The following is a 25,418-nucleotide window of genomic DNA, read 5'->3' on the forward strand; positions in this document are numbered from 1 at the left end:
CTAGGAAAATTATTTTTGAGTCTGAAGCTAGCTATCTGTAGTCAGGAAATGGGATTACTTTTTATCCTGATTAATAGCACCGAGTCTGAAGCTAGATACTAATGGCCTGGAAATGGGATTTTTTTTATCCTGATTAATAGCATGGAGTCTGAAGCTACTGATAGCTTGGAAATTGTGGATTTTACTCTTTCCCATCAGTATTGTCAAGGGTTGTTTGTCAATGTTGACATGAACACTGAAGAGTGATGCTTAATGACAGGACTTGGGCTTTATTTGAAGATGCTTTTACGGCATGTAAATACAGTGGCCGTATTAGCAATGGGAAAAGTTTCATAACATAAATTTCATCTCCCACAAGTATGCATTGTATAGCTGGTTATTAGAATTCAGAATACTTTAGCTGCAGAATTAAAACTGTTGGAAATCTACACCACCAGTGCCCCAGAAAAGACTACCTTTGTACATTATTTGTAGCCTTTTGCTTATCTGGATGGGCTGACTAGCCACTCGGGCACATTTTCAGCAGAGGTCCCTGGAGAAAAACTCCATTGAAGTTACAAAATTATCAATAAAATTAGAGAGAGAAAAGAATTTCAGTTTAACAGTATAAATGGGGTTTTATGCAGTGGGATAATACAGTCAAGACGGACAGAGGCTAATACAGTTTGATTTCTGTAGGAGTGTTATCTAATAAGAAACAGACTGCATATACGTATATAACAATATACAAATCTCATTAACATAGGAGCAATGACAAGCAGTATGTAGTTATAAATGTTGCTAGGATTTATTCACATTATTTACAGGATAAGATAGGATAGCTGCAGTGTTAGGGGTTTGTGATAGTCTTGAGATCTGAGAAAGTTAGGGTGTAAACAAGAACAGAGCCAGGAGAATTTAGGTGCTGTTCTAGGTTATGCTTAAAACTAGATTCCTTTCTTATAAGTGTTTGCTTCATACAAATACTGTGGTGGTATTCAGTCATTAGCATAAAAAAAATCAGAGAGTTTTAGATCGGCCAAGTAACGTAATCAACAAACAGCACTGATGTGTGACATTTACAGAGCAAATCGATGATTACAGGAGAGCACACAGCCTCCTTTTAAAGTCTCATCAGATAGGTCAGTAATCCTATTTAAAAGTATTTTAGGTTATGTGGCACTTAAATGGCTCATGCATACAGAATGACAAGTTCTAGTGGTTAAATTGTTTAACACTGCTTACAACCAAGAATATCTCCTTCTGATAATCTGTGCAAATAAGTGTTGTAAAATGGGACCTCTACACATTCTGGCCGTTTCCATTCACATTTATGATTGCAGAATCCAGAAATGAAGAGCGAGTGCATCATATAACTTAATTTCTAAGATGTCTGATAATTTTATATGGACGTTTATTCTTCCCTAGCCATACAGAATGAAAGTGCATACTCAGTTGCCAGGTTTCAGTAAATGGCTTCTTGAAAGTATAGTCTTTTCTATTTTGGTAACAAAATATAATTGATGATTTTATACTTGATGCAGCTTTGGCTGATCCACTTGTCGAGGATGGAACTTTATAATGTTTTTTAAGATATCTTAAAAAATGGAGAACCTGAACAATCTCGATAAACATTTCTTTAAATTCTACAGGGCCTGAAGTTTATGTTTTGTGTACATAGTATTTGCTAGGATCACGTCTCAAGAGTTGTAGAAATACTTTGGGAGATTTCTAGCTGATGAGCCATTTCTTCAGAGATATTTAGCATCATATCAGGTAAACGTAATTCTATCCTGTTGAATGTAAGTGAAGAGTTTCCTTCTTAAGGCCCAGAAGTAATCTAATGTGGCACTTTTATTTCATTATCTGAAAACCACTGCATAGAATGTTATAAGAGAGGTGTTTCCTGTCTGCATTCTTAATGAGAGCAGTTTTTAGCCTGGCTTAACTATAGCAAGAGAAGGTGGTGTTTTTATAGATGATTCTTCAGTATAAAAACCTGCCATCTCTTTTGTGAAACTTCCTGTCGCCCCAGCACAGCCTTATTTTGCTCTTTACACCGTTTCATCTTCTGTGGGTAGTGTTTTCCTTTGCATCTTTCCCTGTCCAGCTGGTCATAAGTATTAGTGGAAAATTGCAGCTTTGCACTCCCGATCCAACTCTGCTTGCAGAGTGTTTTACCAGCTTTGAAAGCTGATATAGCACTTAGCGAGCTCTGTCAGGCATGACTGCACCTGCCAGCTTATTTGTGGGGGGGACACAAGATCAAAATCAGAGACGGATTTAAATATTGTTCTAATTCACTTAAAAAGTTAGTAAAACACATTTTGTATCATTATGGATTTTCTGAGCAATAAGCTAGTGTTAATTTGGAATGAGTTTACCCATACAGCCCTGCTTGCTTCGGCAACCATGGCTCACACCTTTCATTCCAAGGCTTTCTCATACTGGCTAAACCCCTTGCTGCCCTCATAGTGCGTTTTTTGGTATAGTCCAACTACAGAACCTCCCAACCTAAAAACAAATCAAATCAAGAACCAGACAATATCAATGTTGTGCTGCTCAGTCTAGGAGTCTAAATAACAAAGCTGCCTGACCTTGAGGCACTCTGGAATTTTGGAGCACATTCATGCATGTGTTAGAAATCAAGTTTAAAAGTGCAGAACGCACCCCCTCTATACCAAAGTTTTGCACCTACCATGCCTTTAGACCTGATGGGAACTGCAGTGAAGTGTCCATATTTGTTAAAGACCATATTAGCTTGAGGCAGATTCCTAGAGCCCCACCAGCCAAACTTGTTAAAATATAATTTACGCTAATTAAAATCATGTGCAAGGTCAAAGCATGTTGCTAGACCCACTCAGTACCCCCTGAAAACTGTTTGACTCCTAAATATACTGGATGAATTTCAAATACACAGGCACTCCATCATCCTGGGATATTTTAACTAATTTTTGATAAACTGAGTTGCCTAGGCCTCAAATGTAGGTTATGCCCAGAAATGCCTTGGTTTCATAAACAAACGTTCCCCAGAGGGAAAATATTCTTGAGCTGGTCCGTAGAAATATAACATCTATATTCACTATCCCACTTGCATAACCCTTCCTAGTTATGTCTGACCACAAACTGGTAACTTTTTTTTTCAAAATTCCCCAAACCATCAAATGTAAATTCAAAGATATCCAACATACTAACCATCTGCAATTCTGTGATGAAGTCTCAAAATTCAAGTAAAACTAACTCCCAAAATGTTGGTACAGTTGGTAGTTATCCGAGTAAATTCTACACCTGCCTGGACTAATGTATTTAACCAGCCAGTTCCTTCCTGAACCAAACAAATTTGATAGTTGAAGAACAAACCAGCTTGGTGGTCCATATACATTAAAAGAAAAACACAACAAAAGAAAAAAAGCTTTTCAGAATCTACAGCAAAACTAAAGACGCACAAGGCAAGGTCAACATCAAAAATATTGAAGATACTGAATATTAAACATCAAGAGGACAAATTCATCACATGAACTTAGACCTGCAATGGAAGGCAATGATAATTACAAATTCTTCTTTACGTACATCAGAAAATTAAGAGAGAGCACCCAACATTGCTCTGAACATTCAAAATGGCATCACCTACATAGATGTAGTAAATATCTCAAAGAACACTTGCTAAAAGTACATTGTAAAACAAAAAATACATCCTCCTTTATTGTATTCATTGATAAAGGCTGAATAGCCGAAACCGGTCAGGATTTGAAGGAATTATAAATAAATAATCATTATTTCTTCATTACTGCGTGTTCACTATCGTTTTTTGCTGGTCATTGGTGGTTTACATTGTTGGCTTGACCCTGCATGCCATCCTTGCGGAGCGTATGGTTGTTTACCTGATAATGTACCAGGCTGCCTGCTGAATAGCACTAAACATGCTCTGGTAGATCCCCTTCTGCAGCTATTCAGCTTGAGCTTAGCCACTTTTTTCCCTCAAGTTATGGCACACAGCAGCTGTAATGCCACTTCACAAGGGTGACCCCACCACAGACCCCCTGAAACTACAGATGCATTAGTCTAATGAACCTGATCTGCAAAGCCAGGGAACATGTCATAACGACCTGATAAACGATGATATTGAAAATCTGATAAGGCCTTGTCCCACTGCAATCAGGCCTTGTTAAGGGTAGATCTTGTGCAATGAATCTAGTAAACTTCTTTGACAGGGTAACAAAAACCTTGCATGATGGTCATGCTGTCCATACAGCGTATCTTGACCTTGCCAAAGCACTTAATGTCATACCACATGCTAACATAAATGAGCTAAATGTGCTCCAAACTGATTTTTATTTAGTCAGGTGGATAGCAAATTTGTTGAGGGACAGAACATATACAGTGAGGGTGGCAGGTGTGTACTCGGAGCGCATGAAGGTTGTGATATGAGATAGTCTCATCTGTGCCAGGGAGAGTAGGGCAGTGCATGCGTAACATATGCTAACGTAACTAGCTGGAGTTTTGTAAAGAAGTTTATATCATTTGACTTTCACACTGATTTGTACAGTTGCTTGTGTTAAAAAATGTATTTGTAAAGTTGCTGGTGTTAAAAATGCATCAGTAGTGGGTCCTGCTGGACAGAAAAGAGATATACATGTATGTCATACAGTATTGTTGTAAATGATCAAATGTGTATGTTTTATCAGAGAACCTTGGAAGGGTGGAAAGTTTGAAATTGTGTTACAGCTTTCAGATGCTGCCACAGATCGTAGCAAAGCTGTGTGTGTGTATATATTGTGCCAGAGTCAGGTGACAAGAGGTGATGTCATTCTCTAACCAGCATCTGGTTTCTTTGGAACTCTTGCAGCAGCACTTCAAAATCTGACAGTATATATCTCACACATCCACACAGACAGAGAAGCATCATCTGGCTTTTGCTGTGATAAGACACACTGCACATATCAGCTTGCCTTGCTTTAGTAAGTAGTTAGGGCCATTTAGTGAGAATAGTTTAGTATTGTTTTCTGCATCTGTAAGAAACTGTCCAACTGTAGCATTTTTTATGTCACAGTGGTTGAAACTCTGCTGTTTATTGTATTCAGTATATATTCTCCTGTTTCTGTTTTATTATTTATCATTAATTATACAATTCCTCCCCTAAAATGTCCACGCTGATTGGCCAACCCAACCAGCATGCCCGTTGTAAATCCCTCAATATACTAACGGAAAAAGGTCCGGTAAGCCGACTTTTCCGTTAATAAAATACTGTCTCGCTATGTTAAAGAGTTTAACATAGCGACACAGTTAAAAAAAGCAAAGGAGATCTCCGTTGCTTTTTAAAGCTGTCTCGCTATGTTAAACTCCTTTAACATAGCGACACAATGTAAAAACAGCGGAGATCTTGCGATCTCGTTGCTTTTAAAAGCTGTCTCAGCTATATTAAATGGGTTTAACATGGCAGACAGCTTTAAAATAAGCGGAGATATCCGTTGCTTATTTTACTGTCTCGCTATGTTAAACCCATTCTTTATATGAGACAGTTAAAAAACAGCGGAGATCATCTCAAGATCTCCATTGCTTTTACTGTTCGCTATGTTAAATGGGTTTAACATAGCGAGACAGCTTTACAATAAACGGAGATCTCTCCGTTTGCTTATTTTAAAAAATCTGCTATATTAAACCCATTGCTAACATGGCTAATCTTTAACCCACAGCTCTGATGTACTGCGTAGGCATCGCAGTACATCAACTACCATAGAATACCAGACAGCTGCGGAAGGGCAGTAAAGAGGCATTATACAATGCCATTATTTAAGAAAAGTAATTATTTATTTTCTTAAATAATGTCATAATAGCAATAACCCACTTCTGGGTGTGGGTAATGCTGTATTTACCCACGGTTGGCTTTGTTTGGTCCCTCGGGCTTCACCCTCGGGACCAAACCACGCCAACTGTGGGTAAATCCAGCATTACCCACATCCAGGCGTGGGTTATTGCTATAATATTTAATACCTTTCATTGTGGAAGATCGTTTAGAGAATACTACTAACATATTGAAATATGTCTTTTTCTGCAAATGTTCAGTTTACTCAACCTCCAAAGGGGTTAGTAACCTGTTTAAATGTTAACTCACTAAAAGCTTATTATATAATGCATTGCATTTCTGTAAATGTTTTAATTGTTCTGTACAAATCTTTGTTATTCTTTTGTGACATGTAACTTGCAATATTTGGAAGTTTTCTCCCCAGGCCTCCACTGAAAACAAGCTCTTTATGGCCCAGTGGACTTCCCCAGTCATCAAACTTAAATAAATAAATAAATCTTGAGAATATGTTTGCTTGTTATAGTGACACTGTGACCGTTCCTGAATGTCTTGCTGCTTTGGTCACACTCCACCATTTGTATTAGTATTAATTCTACATAGTATATTTGGGTACCCTTTGTAAGAGCCTTAGGGTAGTTGACTGGTGGCAGCATGATTACCTCAGAGTCTGGGCAGAAAGGGGCACAGCCAGTAAATCTGTGCCAGTTTTTCCCAGGTGTGTGTGTGTGTGTGTGTGTGTGTGTGTGTGTGTGTGTGTGTGTGTGTGTGTGTGTGTGTGTGTGTGTGTGTATATGTGTGCATGTGTGCAACTCAAATATCCAAGTGTGTGTGTGTGTGTGTGCCATCTGCTGGGAACATGGACACAAAACTCCCAAGTGGTTAGTGTGGAGTTTGGTGTGGGCCTGGAGAGAGAAAGAGAGTCCTGGCCCAGGTCTAGAGTGTGTTCCCTGTGTGCTCTTAAGGGAAATTGTGCTTAGTGCAGGGAGCTGCATCAGAAAGTACTGTGTGAATCCATGCTTAATCTTAGTGACCATCCCTCACCAGAGTCATTGGTGATGATTGAGTTTCCTTTATTGTTGGCCACCTAACCTGGACCGAAACACTAAAGGCGGAGGCATGTCCGTATTCATTAAGGATATCCACACCTCCAGGCTAGTTGCTCAGCATAATGCATCCGAGATTATCCAAGTGCAACTAACTCTGGACAAGACCGCAATCCAAATTGTAGCTTGCTACAGATCCCCCACCATGCCCCAAGAATTCCCACTCCTCATTTCTTGATACACTGGGAAATATTAGGGTACAACCTAACACCCTAATAATGGACAATTTCAACTACCCTACCATTAACTGGGAAAACTACTCATGTACCAACTCTTGTGCTCAACGTTTTTTATTTTTATTTTTTTATTTTATTTATTTTACATTTGTTGACCGGGCTAGTCCAGCTGGATACATGTCCATTTTCAGTGGAAGCCCGAGGAGAAAAGCTCTGCTAACATACTACTAAAAACTATTCATCTAAGTAGTAATAATAATAATATTAAAAGCTCACACTGAATAATAATAATAAAAAACACACTATAATCATACAGAAAATAACAAATGTCATTGAAGAGGGCTAAAAAAGTAAAGTTAGAGAAAGCAGATGGGTAGTCATTTACGAGATTAGAAAAAGTGAAAACATTAGTGAGTATGTAAGAAAAGGAAAAAAATGCCTAGTGCACTCACGACATGGTGAGTAACTACTCTGGAGAGACAGAGTTAGGAAATTAAGCAGAGAAGGTTAGCTTAGAGAGTCAAATAAGCTGTTTACTCAGGGTTATTGCAGGAGCATAGCCAGTGGTTAGTGAGAAATAGTTTTAAGTTAGTTTTGAATAGTGGGAGTGATGTTATTGTAGTAAGGTCTTGTGGTAGTAGATTCCATATTTTGCCAACAGAATTAGAAAATATAGTGTCTCCAGCTACGTTATTTGAAAAGGAAGTATGAATCAGCATTCTGTTAGAGGGAAGTTTCCCAGATTATTGTATGATTTAATGAGGGAGGAGAGCATTGGAGTGTTGTCAGGGTAGGGCTTTATGGGCCATTGTAAGTTGGTAGAATTGTATCAGGTGAGGTAATTCCAGCCAGCCTAGTTCTTTGAGATTGAGACAGTGATGAGTCCTGTATGGAGAGTTTGTAGCAAATCTGGCAATGTGGTTAAATGCTGTAGCTAGTTTGTTAAGATTATACTTAGAAAGATTAGTGTATATGGGGGAGGCATATAATAAGGTAGAGATTAAGTGAGTTCTAGCTATAGTGGTTCTGGCTTCAGGAATCAGAAAAGATTTGATTCTATAGAGAGATCCTAGTTTTTTGTTAGTGGATTTTATGGTGGAGTTTATGTGAGAGTCAAATTTTAGTTGGTTATCAATTTGTAATTCCTAAGAGTTTGGTGCTGTGATCAGGAGAGATTAGCGTACCATTATTAGATGTGAGTGAGAAATTCCAATGCCTTGGATCAACTTATCCACACCACCACCAGGGGCAGCAATATCCTAGACCTGGTTGTTACCAACATGGGCAACCGGTGCTCTACACCAGAGGTCAAGTCCTCGTTGGTCAGATCCGACCACAAGCTAATCACCCTAGACATCCACATCCCTCCCCCACCCCCCCCCCTTAGGGAAATCACAGTAAAAAATTTCTCCAAAGCCAACTTCACGCCTCTTAAGACAGAAGTGGCAAACTTCACGACACCCATGCTGACGGACAATAGACTGCTGAATCCTACACAAATTCACTTTATAAGCACTTACACAAGTGCATGGATCATGCAATCCCTAACATAACCAAGATGCTATCCTCCAAAAAAAAGGAAGCCAATCTGGTGGTCCCCTGCCATAAACAAAATCTGCAACAGAAGAAAGAAACTGTTGCAAAAAAATAGTAAAATCCCTTGATTGGAGAAATTCCCTGGTCAGCCTCAGTAAAAAGCTGAGATCACTCATAAAATCCTCCAAAGCTAGTTATGAAAACAAAATTGCCATGGACTCTAAAGACAACCATAAAGCATTCTATAGCTATGTCAAGAATCTCAGTGGCAACACTCAGATCTGCTCTGAGTTACAGCACAATGGCACTAAATATACAGAACCAACTAATATTGCCAACATCCTAGCAGATAGGTTCAGTACTAACTTTACCCCCCTGTCATCACCTAAAGGGCCCATCTCTATACCAGAAGAATGCAAAGTTCCTGTAATCACGGCTGAACAGGTAGAAAACACACTATCTAAAGCCCAAGAACAAAGCATCCATGGGACCTGACAACATCCCAGGCTGTGTTCTACATGAACTACAGAACGAACTGGCACCCCACCTAAGTACCATGTTCAATCATAGCCTCACTTCAGGCTATGTGCCCACTGAATGGCGCACAGCGACGGCTATCCCACTCCACAAAGGGGGAGCCACCACAGACCCCGGCAACTACTGCCCCCTTAGCCTAACGAGCCTGGTCTGCAAGGCTATGGAACATATCATGGAACTTATAAACCATGACATTGGTAATCTCCAAACTCAGGACCCCACCCAGTTTGGGTTTGTAAAAGGCAAATCATGCCTCCTAAACCTGATAGACTTCTTTGAAGCAGTCACCAAAGCCGTAGATGAGGGTAAGGTGGTTCACACAGCCTATCTAGATCTCGCTAAGGCTTTTGACACCATCCCCGACTCTGGAATTGTAGATAAACTCACTAAACTAGGTATAAATCCCTATGTCACAAGATGGGTTGCCAACTGGCTCACTGACAGAACCCACACTGTGAAAGTAGCAGACTCCAAATCCAACTTCAGACCAGTGACAAGTAGAGTACCACAGGGTTCAGTCGTGGGTCCTCTCCTGTTTGGTATCTACTTTTCTGAAGTACAGGCCAACACAGAAGGTCTTTGGTTAACGAAGTTCGCAGATGACTGCAAACTAGGAGCCATAATCAAAACTCCAAAAGATGTGGACATCCTACAAAAGGGCCTCACTGAGACAGATGCCTGGTGTCAAAGCCATGGCCCCAAGCTCAATGCCAAAAAGTGCATTGTCATCCCTTTTGGTAAAAACTCTGTACCCATGAACTGCCACATAGACGGTAGTCTACTTAACACCGAAAGTGTGATGAGACCTTGGAACACAGGTGGACAGTAGTCTCTCCTTTGATAATCACATTGCCACAGTAGTCAGGAAATCCTTCTACGTGGCACACACAGGTTTCTCATCCAGGAAAAAAGAGGTAATTGTTCCTCTACTCGTCACTCATTAGACCCATTATAGAGTACAATGCCCCTTTTGGTATGTACCTCACAAGACATCTACAATAACTGGAAAGGCCACAGAAATACCTCACAAAGAGGATTACCAGCCTCAAACAGATGCCCTATGCAGACAGTCTAATAAACCTGCAGATTTACTCCATCGCATATTGCCTACTCAGAGGAGATCTCTGCCTAACACACAAAGCTATGTCAAACCCAGAGCTTTTAGACATGCTCCACTTAAAGAAATCCCAATCCCTATGAGCTACACGCTCTAGGGACCTAAATCTTATCACCACAATAAACAGAACATGCTGGAGGGATATATTCCTGTCCCAGAGACTTCCCATACTCTGGAACAAACTACCTATCTATATCAAACAAAGCTCCTCATTAGCACTCAAGAAAAATCTTGATGATTGGATGGGAGATGGGAAATTCATCCTGGGGATCACTTCTGTGGCTCTGCTTGACTGTGGCACAGGAAAATAATTTTCTTGGGTGGCGAAAGCCAGGGTACCTTTTGATTAGGCTTATATAGGCCCTAGGGCCAATAGCCTAGTACCTACCTAAGAACCTATGAGTAGGGATCTATCACATATTGGTGGCAGCTGGGTGGGATATTAATTGAACTTCAGTAGCCAGTGGACAGTTGTCACTGAAGGTGTGTGTACTCTCAGCAGCCAGAATGTAAACATACAGAGTTTCATTTTCACAACTGTTTTATTTATTTTTGCTAGTTTTGTTTATTCAGGGAAAGCAGGCAAGGATGTCAGCAGAGGATTATAGCAAAATGACAATGAACCAGTTGGCCAATGTGTGTGAAGCCAAAAAACTGATTCATACCAACCTTCCTAAAGAGAAAATGATTTCAGCCTTGGTCACAGATGCAGCACGGGCCAGCAACACAGAAAACAACCAGCCTGGTGATGGGGATATGCAGTCTTCAGAAACAGGACAGTTCACCTTTTCCTCAGAGGACTTAAAAATCTGTCTGGAGTTAGACTTGAACTGGATGTCAAATGACTGGAGAAGCAGATGGAATTAGAATGAGAAGAGAGACTGTGGTGTCTGGAGGTTGAAGAGAGACTGTGGTGTCTGGAGGTTGAAGAGAGACTGTGGTGTCTGAAGGTTGAAGAGAGACTGTGGTGTCTGAAGGTTGAAGAGAGACTGTGGTGTCTGAAGGTTGAAGAGAGACTGTGGTGTCTGGAAGTTGAAGAGAGACTGCGGTGTCTGGAAGTTGAAGAGAGACTGCGGTGTCTGGAGGTTGAAGAGAGACTGCGGTGTCTGGAGGTTGAAGAGAGACTGCGGTGTCTGGAGGTAGAAGAGAGACTGCGGTGTCTGGAGGTAGAAGAGAGACTGCGGTGTCTGGAGGTAGAAGACGTGTCTGGAGGTAGAAGAGCGACTGTGGTGTCTGGAGGTAGAAGAGCGACTGCGGTGTCTGGAGGTAGAAGAGCGACTGCGGTGTCTGGAGGTAGAAGAGCGACTGCGGTGTCTGGAGGTAGAAGAGCGACTGCGGTGTCGGGAGGTTGAAGAGCGACTGCGGTGTCGGGAGGTTGAAGAGCGACTGCGGTGTCGGGAGGTTGAAGAGCGACTGCGGTGTCGGGAGGTTGAAGAGCGACGGTGTCGGGAGGTTGAAGAGCGACTGCGGTGTCGGGAGGTTGAAGAGCGACTGCGGTGTCGGGAGGTTGAAGAGCGACGGCGGTGTCGGGAGGTTGAAGAGCGACGGCGGTGTCGGGAGGTTGAAGAGAGACGGCGGTGTCGGGAGGTTGAAGAGAGACTGCGGTGTCTGGAGGTTGAAGAGAGACTGCAGAGTTTGGAGGCTGAAGAAAATGAGAAACCGTTCCAACATGAGAGGGAGATGCTGACTGTCTGGCAGGGTCATGGAGGTAATGAGGAAAGAAATAACTGAACCCTAGGTGCAATAAAGGTCAGTCAATTTCTGCCACAGTTTACAGAGGATGATGATCTTGATAGTTTTATTCATGTATTTGAAAGGGTATGTAAACAGTTTAATGTTGACCAAGGGCTCTGGGTACTGTTCCTGACCCCCTTACTTCATAGGTTCATAGGTAGGTACTAGGCTATCGGCCCTAGGGCCCATACAAGCCTAGCCAAAAAATGTACCCTGGCTTTCACCACCCAAGAAAATAATTTTCCTATGCCCCTGTCGAGCAGAGCCACAAAAGTGATCCCCAGGGTGAATTTCCCATTTCCCATCCAATCATCAAGATTTTTCTTGAAGAGTGCTAACGAGGAGCTTTGTTTGACATAGATAGGTAGTCTGTTCCAGAGTATGGGAAGTCTCTGGGACAGGAATCTATCCCTCCAGCATGTTCTGTTTATTGTGGTGACAAGGTTAAGGTCCCTAGAGCATGTAGCTCGGAGGGATTGGGATTTCTTTAAGTGGAGTATGTCCAACAGCTCTGGGTTTGACATAGCTTTGTATGTTAGGCAGAGATCGCCCCTGAGTAGGCGATATGCGATGGAGTAAATCTGCAGTTTTTTGTGACTGTCTGCGTGGGGCATCTGTTTGAGGCCAGTAATCCTCTTTGTGAGGTATTTCTGTGGTCTTTCCAGTTGTTGTAGTATCTTGAGGTAAATACCAAGTGGAGCGTTGTACTCTATAATGGGTCTAATGAGTGATGAGTGGAGGGGAACAATGACCTCTTTTTTTCTGGATGAGAATCCTTTTGTGATGAGATGAGCCACGTAGAAGGATTTCCTGACCACTGTGGCGATGTGATTATCAAAGGAGAGACTACTGTCCACCTGTGTCCCAAGGTCTCATCACATTTTCGGCATTAAGTAGACTACCAGCTATGTGGTAGTTCATGAGTACAGAGTTTTCACCAAAGGGGATGACAGTATACTTTTTGGCACTGAGCTTCAGGCCATGGCTTTGACACCAGGAATCTATCTCAGTGAGGCCCTTTTGTAGTTTGTCCACATCGTTAGGAGTTTCAATTATGGCTCCTAGTTTGCAGTCATCTGCAAACTTTGTTAGCCAAAGATCTTCTGTGTTGGCTGCACTTCAGAGTAGTAGATACCAAACAGGAGAGGACCCAGGACTGAACCCTGTGGTACTCCACTTGTCACTGGTCTGATGTCGGATTTGGAATCCGCTACTTTCACAGTGTGGGTTCTGTCTGTGAGCCAGTTGGCAACCCATCTTATGACATAGGGATTTATACCTGGTTTAGTGAGCTTATCTATAATTCCAGAGTGGGGGATGGTGTTGAAAGCCTTGGCGAGATCTAGATAAGCTGTGTGAACCATTTTACCATCATCTATGGCTTTGGTGACTGCTTCAAAGAAGTCAATTAGGTTTAGGAGACATGATCTGCCTTTTACAAATCCAAACTGAGTAGGGTCCAGAGTTTGGAGATTACCAATGTCTTTGTTTATGAGTTCCATGATGATACGTTCCATGGCCTTGCAGACCAGGCTCGTCAGGCTAATGGGGCGGTAGTTCCTGGGGTCCGTCGTGGCTCCCCCTTTGTGGAGTGGGATAACTGTCGCAGTGCGCCATTCAGTGGGTACAAAGCCTGAGGTGAGGCTATGATTGAACATGGTACTTAGGTAGGGTGCCAGTTCATTCTGTAGTTCATGTAAAACGCAGCCTGGGATATTGTCAGGTCCCATGGATGCTGTGTTCTTGGCTTTGGAGAGTGTGTGTTTTACCTGTGCAGCCGTGATTATAGGAACTTTGCATTCTTCCGGTATAGAGATGGTCCCTCTAGGGGGTGAGAGGGGGGTAAAGTTAGCACTGAACCTATCTGCTAGGATGTTGGCAATATTAGTTGGTTCTGTATATTTAGTGCCATTATGCTGCAACTCAGAGCAGATCTGAGTGTTCCCATTTAGATTCTTGACATAGCTATAGAATGCTTTGTGGTTGTCTTTAGAGTCAGTGGCAATTTTGTTTTCGTAACTAGCTTTGGAGGATTTTATGACTGATCTCAACTTCTTACTGAGGTTGACCAGGGAGTTCCTCCAGTCATGGGATTTTACTCTTTTTTGCAACAGTTTCTTTCTTCTGTTGTAGAGTTTGTTTATGGCAGAGGACCACCAGATTGGCTTCCTTTTTCTGGAGGATAACATCTTGGTTCTATTAGGGATAGCATGATCCATGCGCTCGTGTAAGTGCTTATAAAGTGCATTTGTGTAGGATTCGTCAGTCATACCTCTACTGTCCGTCTGCATTGGTGTCATGAAGTTTGCCACTTCTGTCTTGAAGTGTGAAGTTGGCTTTTGAGAAGATTTTTACGATGGTTTCCCTAATTGGGTTGGGGTGGTTCATGGTAAAGCTGTAACTGCTGTTTCTAAATTGTTTGATACTGATTGTTTCAACTATGATAAAGTTAAACAATGCTTACTGGAATGTTTTAAGTTAACATCTGAAGTTTGCAGAAAAATGTTTTATGAGCATAGACACAATGCAGATAAGTGTATGTGAGCATATTGCTAAGTTAAGCACTTATTTTCATAGGTGAAGTGAGTGGTTGTCGGGTCACCTCTTTTGAAGTGCTGGCAGACCTTTTGGTGAGTGAACAAGCCCTTAGCACTTTGCCTGAGGACATGAGAATCTGGTTGGCAGACCGGGAGTATAACTGTGCAGATGAGCTGATGATAAAAGGGGATCTCTACTTAGCAAGCAGGGCATCACTCCGCAAAAAGGAGATACCCAGCGTTGCACATGTTTATAGGGGAACCCATGGTGGGCAGCCTAAACCACCCCAACAAAGAGTACATCAGTAACAGGGGAAGCCACTAGTTCAGGTACACAGCCAGGACCAAGGGTCAGATTTTTTTAAATGTAACCAGAGGGGCCATGTAGCATACAAATGTCCACAGAGGCAAGGTGGGGAACAAAAGGTGAAGCAGCCAACAAGTGGGAATAATTGTATGCCAGTGGTAAGTTGTTTGGAGACAACAAGGGTATCAAATTATCACCAAAGTTTGTATCCTGTCTTAGTGGATGGAAGACAGGCCACTGCTAAGACAGAGACTGCCTCTTACCTAAAAATTATGAAGTCTGCGGTGGTTAAAGAGGAGTAGTACTTGCTTGGGCAGTCCACACCAGTCAGAGCTTTATGGGGTACCCCATTCCAAATACATTTGGCCAGGGTGCACCTCGACAGGGAGGGTGGAAAAGGAAGCAAACAGGTAGGTGTGTTTGAGGATATCTCTGCATATATATTGGTAGGGAATGATTTTGATAATGCAGTATCTTGTGTGTATGCAGTTACATGCAGTCAGGCTTGGAGACAAGCATGTGGGTCAGGTAGGCTGGGCAAGACTCAGATAGACTCCACACCTGAATCCAGGACTGGTGAGGTGGCTGTTTCAGGGAGGGAGCTACCCTGTAGCAGTGAGCCTTAAAGTGAGCCACAGATGATGGTAGGTGCTGATGTTCCTGTGGACAGGGTGACTGCAAGGGCAGAGATGAGTGGTACTACTCCGGCTGATAGTGGGGCACTGCTGTCAGAAGAGACAGGGTTTCTGGTGGAAAGGGAGCTGGGAAAGTCGGAAAGGTTGAATTGAGACAGGCTCAGCTTTCGGACCCTAAATTATGAGGTTTGAGGGAGATAGCCTGATTCTCAACAAAAAAAGTGAGACTGTATACTGGAACAAAGGGTTACTGTACAGAGAGTGGACCCCTGAGGGAGTGCTAGAGGGTGAGGTTATACAGCAGTTGGTAGTGCTCAGAGCCTACCTTCTGGCACTTTAGTCATAGCCCATGACATTGCTTTTGCAGGTCATATGGGCATAAAGTATAGCAAGAGACATATTACGCCAAACTTTTATTGGCCTGGGATTGCAAGGGATGTAACATGGTACTTCAGGACTTGTGATTATTGCCAAAAGGTAGGCAGTCCAGGAGACAAGGTCAAGGCTGCTTTGATGCCTTTGCCTGTGATTGAGGAGCCATTTCTGAGGGTAGCTATGGATATTGTGGGGCCTCTGAGTACCCCCAAGTTCCACAGGAAGGAAACGTATCCTGGTGGTGGCAGATTGTTACTAGATACCCTGAGGTGGTGGCTCAGTCCTCTTTAGAGGCAGAGAAGGTGGCAAATGCTTTGTTAGAGATTTTCAGCAGGGTAGGCTTTGTAAGAGAAATACTGACTGACTGGTGCCAATTTCATGTCAGACCTGCTGGCTTGCCTGTGGAAGTGCTATCGGGTGAAGCATCTAAAAAACACCCCCTACCACCTCCAGACTAATAGTCTTGTGGAAAGGTTAAACTCTCACTAAAGACCATGCTACTTTTTTGCAGACCAGTTTAAGAGAGAGTGGGATGAGTGGGACAAATATTTGCCCTATCTGCTGTTTGCATACAGAGAGGTACCCCGGGAATCTACAGATGTTTCACCCTTTGAGTTGCTGTATAGGCATAGGGTGAGAGTGCATTTACATTTGATTTGTGATGAGTGGGAGGATGAGTGTGAATCCCAAAAGGATTCTGTTACGGTATATGTCCTAACCCTCAGGACAAGGTTTAGGGAGCTCATGGGTTTGGCTCAGGAGTACCTGGTGGGAGCTCAACAGCAGAAAAAGGTGTGGTATGACAGGGATGCTCGAGCACAAGAATATGCTGTGAGACAGCAGGTAATGGTGCTCATACCTGTCAAACACAATGAGCTGCAGTCCGCTTGGGAGGGACCCTTCAAAGTGGTAAGGAAAGTCAGTGATGCGAATTACATGGTAAACCTGCTAGGCAGGAGGCACGGCCACAGATCGTACCATGTTAACATGATGAAGCCTTACCATGATAGGGAGGCAGTGGTGCTGAGTACGTGCAGTAGATGGCAGGAACAGGTATTCCAAAAGCTTAAAGAGGCTTTGGGAGGACCCCCTGTGTTAGCCAGTCCAGATTACTGCAAATAATTTGTTGTGCAGGTAGAGACTTCAGACCATGGGGTGGTGGGCTGTACTCAGGTTTTCTCAGAGGGAGAAGAGCACCCAGTTGGATATCTCAGCTGTAGACTCCAACCTACTGAGGAATGTTATGCAGCTGTAGAAAAAGAATGTCTAGCCATAGTATGGGCACTGCAGAAACTCCGGCCCTATCTGTATGTAAAGAAATTCACCGTGGTTACAGACCACAATCGCTTAACATGGCTACATCTTGCCAGCCAGCAAAATGTCAAGTTATTAAGGTATACACTAGGGCTGCAAGCATATGACATGACAGTGCAGCACCATAGTAGGGTCAGCAATGCCAATGCAGATGGGCTCTTAATGTGTTTCCAGACAGGCCCATTTCTCTAAAGGAACATTTTCCAGGGTCACTTGAAAAACTAGCTTGAATCTTCAAAGAGGGGAGAGAAAGAAGTGATGTGAAGTAGTCTCATCTGTGTCAGGGAGAGTAGAACACTTCATATGTAACATATGCCAGCATAGCTAGCTGGAGTTTTGTAAAGAATTTTATGTCATTTGACTGTCACACTGATTTGTACAGATCCTTGTGTTAAAAATGTATTTGTAAAGTTGCATGTGTTATAAAAAAAAATGCATCAACAGTGGGTCCTGCTGGATAGAAAAGAGAATAGACATGTATGTCATACAGTATTGTTGTATCTGATCAAATGTGTATGTTTTATCAGTGAACCCTGGAAGGGTGGACAGTTTGAAATTTCAGATGCTGCCACAGATCATAGCAAAGCTGTGTGTGTGTGTGTGTGTGTGTGTGTATGTTGTACCAGAGTCAGGTGACCAGAGGTGATATCCTCTAGCCAGCATCTGGTTTCTTTGGAACTCTCACAGCAGCACTTCAGAATCTAACATTCTAATCAAATATATATCTCACACATCCACACAGACAGAGAGACATAATCTGGCTTTTGATGTAGTCCGACACTGAGCAGATGTGGGAAGGTGGCATAATGGTTAAAGTTTTTACCTTATAAACACAGGGTACAGGGTTTGATTCTCACATGGGGAAAATGTCTTAAGTTTAAAATGGTCCACAATAGCAGTTAGCCTAGCAGTAATCTTTGAAACTATTAACCACATCAGCTTGCCTTTAGTAATTAGTCAGGGAACAGTAATTCTTTAATTTGTCAGGGACATTTAGTGAGAAGAGTTTAGTATTGTTTTCTGCATCTGTAAGAAACTATCCAACTGTGTTATTTTTATATCTGTATTGTTGAAACTCTGTTTATTGTATTCAGTATTCTCATCTCTGTTTTATTATTTATCATTAAATATTTTAATACATTTCTTTCTGGCTGATCCTTTAGAGAATACTTTTAACATTTTGATAGTAATTATGTTTGTTTTAATGACACTGTGGCTGCTCCTGAAAGCCTTGCTGTTTTAGTCACACTCTACCATTTATTAGTATTAATTTTACACAGTATAATTGGGTACCCTTTGTAAGAGCCTTAGGGTAGCTGACTGGTGGCAGTGTGATTAACGCAGAGTCTGGGCAGAAAGGGGCACAGCTAGTAAATTTGTGCCAGCTTTTCCCGGGTGTGTATGTGTGTGTAACTCAACTATCCAAGTGTGTGTGTGTCAGCTAGTGAGAAATTGGACACACAGCTCCCAAGTTGACAGTGTGGAGTATGGTGTGAATCTGGAGAGAGAGAGACTCCATCCCTATGTCTGGAGCATGCTCCCTGTGTGCTCTTAAGGGGAATTGTGCTTGGTGCAGGGACTTGCATCTAAAAATACTGTGTAAATCCAACTTTGCTGTTAGTGGCGGTCCTTCACTGGAGTCATTGGTGAGGATTGAGTTTCCTTGATTGCTGGCCCAGAGTAGAGACCTGTCAAAAAGGTAACCAGTGGAATCTCTGAGATCTGTGCTGGGTCCTCTACTATTCAGCATTATACTTCTTTGATCTCCAAATGAGAAAACAGGACATCTGTTAATCACATTTGCAGGTAATTGTAAAGTGGGTATCGACCTCAAATCCTCTTCCAAAATGCAGAAACTGCAACTTGAGCTTGCACATTAATAACTGTTGTACATAAAATGGAACAAAACTAAATGTGAAAAAGTGAAACATTACTGCGTTTGCTAAACAGTCCCTCAACCCAGCTTACAGTATAGGTCACACCCTACTCCAAAATGAAGGATGTTGAGAGACCTTGGAACATGGCTAGGTAATTCCCTCTCCTTTGCTCATACTGCTTCTGGCAGCTGATAGAGCATCTGCTCTGCATCTAAAGAGGTTCATACTCCTCTGTATTCTTTAATTAATCAGACTCATCATAGAATGTAATGCCCACCTTTGGGATGTAACTCAGTTGATGTATTAGGCAGTTGGAGAGACCTCAGAAGTTCCTAACAAAAAAAAACATGAGCCTAAAAGACCTGAGCTACCAGGAGAGGTTGGAGGATCTGTCCCTGTATTCAGTGTCCTATAGACTCAGCGGTGACCTCTGTCTTATTTTTCAGGCCATTAGGAATCTATCAGTCCAAAACCTCTAATCTACACAAATCAGAAAGTCCAGTACACACTAGGATCAGAGATCAGAACCTGCTTCAGTAGATGAATCATGAAGAAGACAGATTTCTATTGTAATAACTGCCCTTTCCCTGGAGCAATGTGAAACATTATATTCCTGTAAAATGAGTTAGTCAGTTGGATAGTTAATTCACACAGTTATGCCTGATGTATAACTGGGGTAGTGAGGTAAGGTGAGTGCGAGTACTAGCAGGGTGTAAATAGCCATATGGCCCAGTTGCTTCTATGTTTCTGTAAGTAGTATCACACTCTAGTTCTAGCATTTTTGACTGATAGTAATCCTCCGGTATTTACTAGAAAATTAAAAAAAAATGATAGTAATAAAAAAATATGAGAGAAACTCCAAAGTTGAGAGGCGTAAATAGGCAGAAACCAAGCTGTTTTACCTTCTGCTGCAGCAGTGCTAGGTAACCTTGTAACATACACTATGCTGTTATTGTTTCACATATCGCACCCCTTCTTATTTCCCCACTATTTGAGATTCTTTGTAAGTTTTTGCTGTACTTTTACTAAAATTGTGAGATTGCATGTGGTGCAATCAGTGTTTTCAGCCCTTACAAGATACTGTTCATTTCTGTACAGTTCTGCATCTATGGAATTGGTGTATTTAATTACGAGAGTGAGTAGGGGGCCCTGCAAAGAAAATTTTCTTTTGTAGTGTGATATTTAGTGATTTATGTTATCAACCATTTGTGACAATACCTTTCAAGTGTTCGGATTTTTGCAGAATGTCCAGATATTGCCTCGTATGTTTGGTCTATTCCTCATAAAATTTACGATTTTCTAGCAAATTACTGGGATGATCTGAGGACTGAAGTCACTAAATAATGACATACATTTGTGTTTCAGACTTTTAATACCCATCAGAAAAATGCATGCTAAGACAAATCCTGTCAGGCTTTGTCCAGATTTTTTGCACCAAGAGGTTGGGAGATATATTTGTGACTGACCAGTTAAGATTACAGGTGGTTGAGAGAGTGCCATTCATAGAAGATGCACGGTAGAAGCTATGAGAGGTATTTCCTTCCTCATTGTTTATAGAGGGCTGCTTTGTAGTTGTCATTCTCATGCTGTTCTGACTCCTTTTACTAGCAGAATATGCTGCAGAGTTCCTCACTGCAAGAAGTTTAGTGATCAGCCTTTATCTATGTATAAGACATGCAAAGATCTCATAAGTATACATGTATGTATGTATAAGATATGCAAAGATCTTGTAAGTATATATGTATGTATAAGACATGCAGAGATCTTATAAGTGTACATGCTGTGTTCCTTTTCCATCATCTCAAACAAGTGACTTAATGTTTTCTGTCCTTATAAAATACAATAGTACCATAGTCCAGGAGAATGACGACTGTAATTTATTTACTCAGAAGTGTTCTCGGAGGAATTGGGCAGTTAGCTGACTATTGTTATAATTTCCAGAACCTTCTTTATGACAACAATAAGTGAGGGAGGCTTGCAGAGTCCCTTAATGTCATTTGCCATATAAGTGAACAGGATGGAGACTTGAAGCAGAAATGTTGCCAGTGCTGAGTTAGGCAGAAGTAAATGTATGTGTACACTATGGCAATGCTTCTTCACAGGGATGGCACAAGAACATAAAGTATTGGACAAATGCAGAAATGAAGGGTGCATAGGGAATTGGATGACTGGATACTGTTTGGAGGGCAAACTCTTTGAAGCAAAACTGGTGTTCAGTGGGGTGCCATAGAGTGTGTTGTTACAATTCATTCTGTTTTGCATATTTGTGTCAGCTGTAACACTGTTGGAGAAGAATACAATACCATTTTATGGAGATACCGGAGTTGTGTGGCAGTCAGATTGTCAGACTGCTTTCTACTGAAACTTGGTGGGATTTACATGATTAGCAGATGTGTTGAGCATGAATGTTTAACTCATTCCCTCCAGTCGAGCTTTGTTGAGTTGGGTGTAATCAGAACATTTAAAAAAATGAAGTTATCACCTCATAGTTCAATATCTCTAGAACTATAATAGTTACTGGAAAACTGTAAATGTCAAACTATTCTGCACAGAATAATATTTACAGTAGTTACATTCATTTGATTCCAAGTCTTAAACTTGATTTTATAAGCCACAATAAATACAGTAAATATTAAGTTTCATAATATTGTATAAACAGATATTTAGAGAAATTTGAAAATTATTACAGTGCAAGTAGTATACAAATAATATTCAGCATCTCTTTAGCTGCACTAGGTAGGGGTCAGATATCACCACAGTTGCATTTGCTGTCATGAAAGCTTTAAGATAAAATCTAACACTTTCTATGTAGCATAGTTTTGAAATTAATGCAAATATGAACAAACAATAGTTGATTCCTACAGGCACCAGTAGAAGGCAAACACATAAATGTCTGGAGGTGTGATGAGTTGTAGAAAAGTTTATTAGGCAAAATTTTTTAAATGCATGCAACATATTTGAGCCTAGGCAAAACATGTGAAAAGTTTATCTGAGAATTGCAATTGCCCCTGGATTGAATCAGCCACTGTTTGAAAGGACACTGGCAAAGGCCAATAGGATCTGTGATGCTTAGCTGGGAAGGTAGACTTAAGAGTCACTGAAGGGTTTCATGACAACTAGTAATGTTGCATCTGAAAAATCTTTGCCCAGCTGTGGCACCAGTACAGAGAAAGGAAGATTAGGAAGTTGTATATAATTTGTAAGAAAGCTGCAAGAGGAATGCATTGCTAAAGGGCGAAGAAACACTTCAAATGGTTTAGCATATACACTGCACAGAAAAAGAGAAAATGGATTATACAAATGTGTTGCATTTTAAGCGGAAAATGGAATACTGGAGTTATGAAGGAAGGTCGGCGTGAGAAAAGGGACATGGGGAGCTGCTAGAAGTACAATAGTTTAGGACAATAAAATAAACCACACTTTTGCAGACAATGACATGCAATTCAAAACACTAAGGGAAATATTACTGTATAGCAGACATGACCATGGTACACTTGGAGCAAAGTACTAACGCTATTGGTAAAGTGTTGCTCACCGAATGGTTCAAGAACATTTGGGAATATGGAAGGGGACAGATAGAGCAGGTTTACAAATTGTGGTGGTAGAGTTTTTATGGGCTGTCTGGTGTACTTGTTTGTAATACAAATGGAAGAAGTTTCACACCATCAGCATCTTAATGTGTTCATTGTATGTTTCAGCCATTTACTATGCACCATGACTATGTAATGAAAAAAACCAAATCAGATGGCTAAATGTTTTGCTCAGTTTTATTAACGTGTAGAATTAGTCTTATCTAGAGATAAGTTGAATACACTTGCTCATGGAACAGGCAGGGGGTATAGTGTTTTTGAGTTGCATGATACTTTGTAACATACAAGATTCTGCTGCTACAGTCTTGTAGGGAATTTACATTAATGATACTGATGTGGTTGTTTTGGAATCTGTTGTTTTCCTCTGTAGCATATATTTGTCATGCATTATAATGCCTATACTTTTTTTTAAATATGAAGTTTGTTACTGTGTTCCATGTTGTAATCAAGATATTTTCTTTTCATTTTAAAGATTGTGAAGCCAAAATATAGATCACTGTCATACCCATTCCTGCTGCCGAAATCACACACGACAGCAAACGAATTGAAGTACAGAGTACCAGACTCCGTGCAAACTACAGTGCAGGTACTTAAAACTTTCTTCTGGTCTATTTTAAGGTGGAAATTCCTGTGTTGCTTTTAAGTTAGATTGAATGAAATTCCTCACTTGTATGCACGTATGATCTAGCATGCCAGTCTTTTAATAAATTCTCATTGTTTGAATAAAATTCTTTCTGGTCTTCCTAGCACAGTACTCCTATTTTATGTGAAATGATGAATAGCTGTGTTTCATCTAGTGTGAACTAGTAATGTCTGTCGATGTTCTGTTCTTAAGGATAGTGTCTACTATTGATCCTTCTATTCCAGGTTTAGCCCAAGTTACAGAGGACTTGGCTACAAAACACAGCAGTTGTTAATGAGCTGTAACATTATTGACTACTGGCAGTTGCTTGGAGTCAACAAAAATATAAATGTGATAGTCTTTTAAACTTGCTAATTAAATCAGCTTTTTGCCTTTCTTCCATTTTCTTATATTTAAATTGCTTAATCCTGATAAATAATGCAAATTCAATACCATGATTTAGTTGCACTGAAATAATAGAGGTGTTTGAGATCTATCTTTCAAATTTTCAGGGTTCAATATAGTTTGAGATCTCCCAAGTAATGTCATCCAGCCACTCTGTAGGAAGTGACAGTCATATAGACCATCTCTCAAAACCAGTTTGTATATATATATATATATATATATATATATATATGTGTGTGTGTGTGTGTGTATTTTTTTTTTTTTGACAGTTGTAAACTTTCTGATTGTTGCCTTGGTAGTGGTAAGCTGTTCCAGTGCTTCTCAGCCTTGTTAAAAAAATCCTGAAATACTGTTCTTTCTTTTTAATCCAAAAGCATATATATCTCTCAAAAAGTCTGGACAAAGCCATAATTAATGGGGGGACAAAGTCCCAAAAATAGGGACATTTTTTAAATATTGCTCTTGCAAATTTATAAAGTTGATAGAATAAAAATTTTGCATTAGCATGAATTTTCTGAAGCGTATGAAGTCTGAAACTCAGATGTCTGTCATTATTTCTGACTTCAGCCCTCAATGATTTACCAACAATTTGACAGAAAACTACAATTTTATGAGAAACAAACCAAAAATATGAGGCAAAAATCTGGACATTCTGTGAAAAGCTGTGCAGTTATGTATGCCAGCTTATTGTTGTTTCTAGTTAACTTACTTTGTGATCCAAAAAAAATATGCAGCATAGTTGTAATACATGTGTTGTGAAAACATTTGAATATTCATATTGTCACTTTTGTACAATTGAAAATGAACTGAATATGAATTAATTTTTTCCACCTTTGCGTTTTAACCTTTTTTATATTAATACTTTTTGTAAACTACCTTTGAACTTTTCACAGTTCTTTGATTTTACTAATACTATAACTACCAAAAGTTTTCCATATTCCAGTGATGGACTAATGATACCCACCCATCACTACTTGTAGGAAATACGCATTTTAATAAAGTCTTGGTTTTCTTGAACATTTTTACTTGCATCTTAGTGAGTCCAGCAAAATCCAAGTCATTAATTACTAAAAGCCCAAGATCATCATATTTGATGCATAGGGAACTATTTCATTTTATTTAGTCCATAAGGATATTCATGATTATTCTTTGTATCATGAAGCACCATACACATCTTATAATCAAAAGTTCATGGTTGTGATGCCTTGTGTGTAATTCTTTCATAATTTTGAAGTATCTGGTGATCTTTTACAGTTACTATACTTGAAATGTTTATATCATTGGCAAACTTTGACATCCAGTGTTTTCTGTTGAGTGGCATAGTTGTCATAAATGCATAAAATAAGCATTGGGCTAAAACCAGCCTCTACATTACTCCACTAAGTTTGCTATATTTGTATGCTTTTATGCCCATATCAGTACCTGAAGCATTCTTCCTTGTAAAGAACTGCTTTATCTTTTTTTTTTTTTAAATATGTTCCAACTGTTTTGTTCTGGTGCCTCAGAGTGTGGCATAGAATCAAATGTCTTTTCTTGGCCATATAGGTAATTCCACAGGAATGTCGGTATCATTTGTTATAATTATTTCTGAATATAAAGGTATATAACTAGATAATCTGTGCTGGAGCATATCATTTGTTTTTCTTGACTCTGTGTGCATGCTAATAAGACTCTTTCAAAAGTTTTACCAATGATATCAGTGAGACTTAACTGCCGAGGTTGTCCAGTGAGTCTATTTTATCTCCTTTATATACCAAACTACATGTGCACA

At 40.5% G+C, this 25,418-nt stretch overlaps 1 protein-coding gene across 1 annotated transcript in view; it reads left to right on the forward strand.

The window, feature by feature from the left end:
- The window catches only part of PLD1 (phospholipase D1), a 1,505,857-nt gene that overhangs the window by 939,051 nt on the left and 541,388 nt on the right, over positions 1–25,418 (forward strand). Inside the window, exon 19 of the mRNA XM_044070047.1 lies at positions 23,093–23,206. Within this exon, the coding sequence (XP_043925982.1) occupies positions 23,093–23,206 (114 nt within the window). The remainder of the gene's footprint in view (positions 1–23,092; positions 23,207–25,418) is intronic.

Source organism: Protopterus annectens, chromosome 4.part1 (genome assembly GCF_019279795.1).
Source record: "Protopterus annectens isolate FY-2018-M chromosome 4.part1, PAN1.0, whole genome shotgun sequence".
Taxonomy (NCBI): domain Eukaryota; kingdom Metazoa; phylum Chordata; order Ceratodontiformes; family Protopteridae; genus Protopterus; species Protopterus annectens.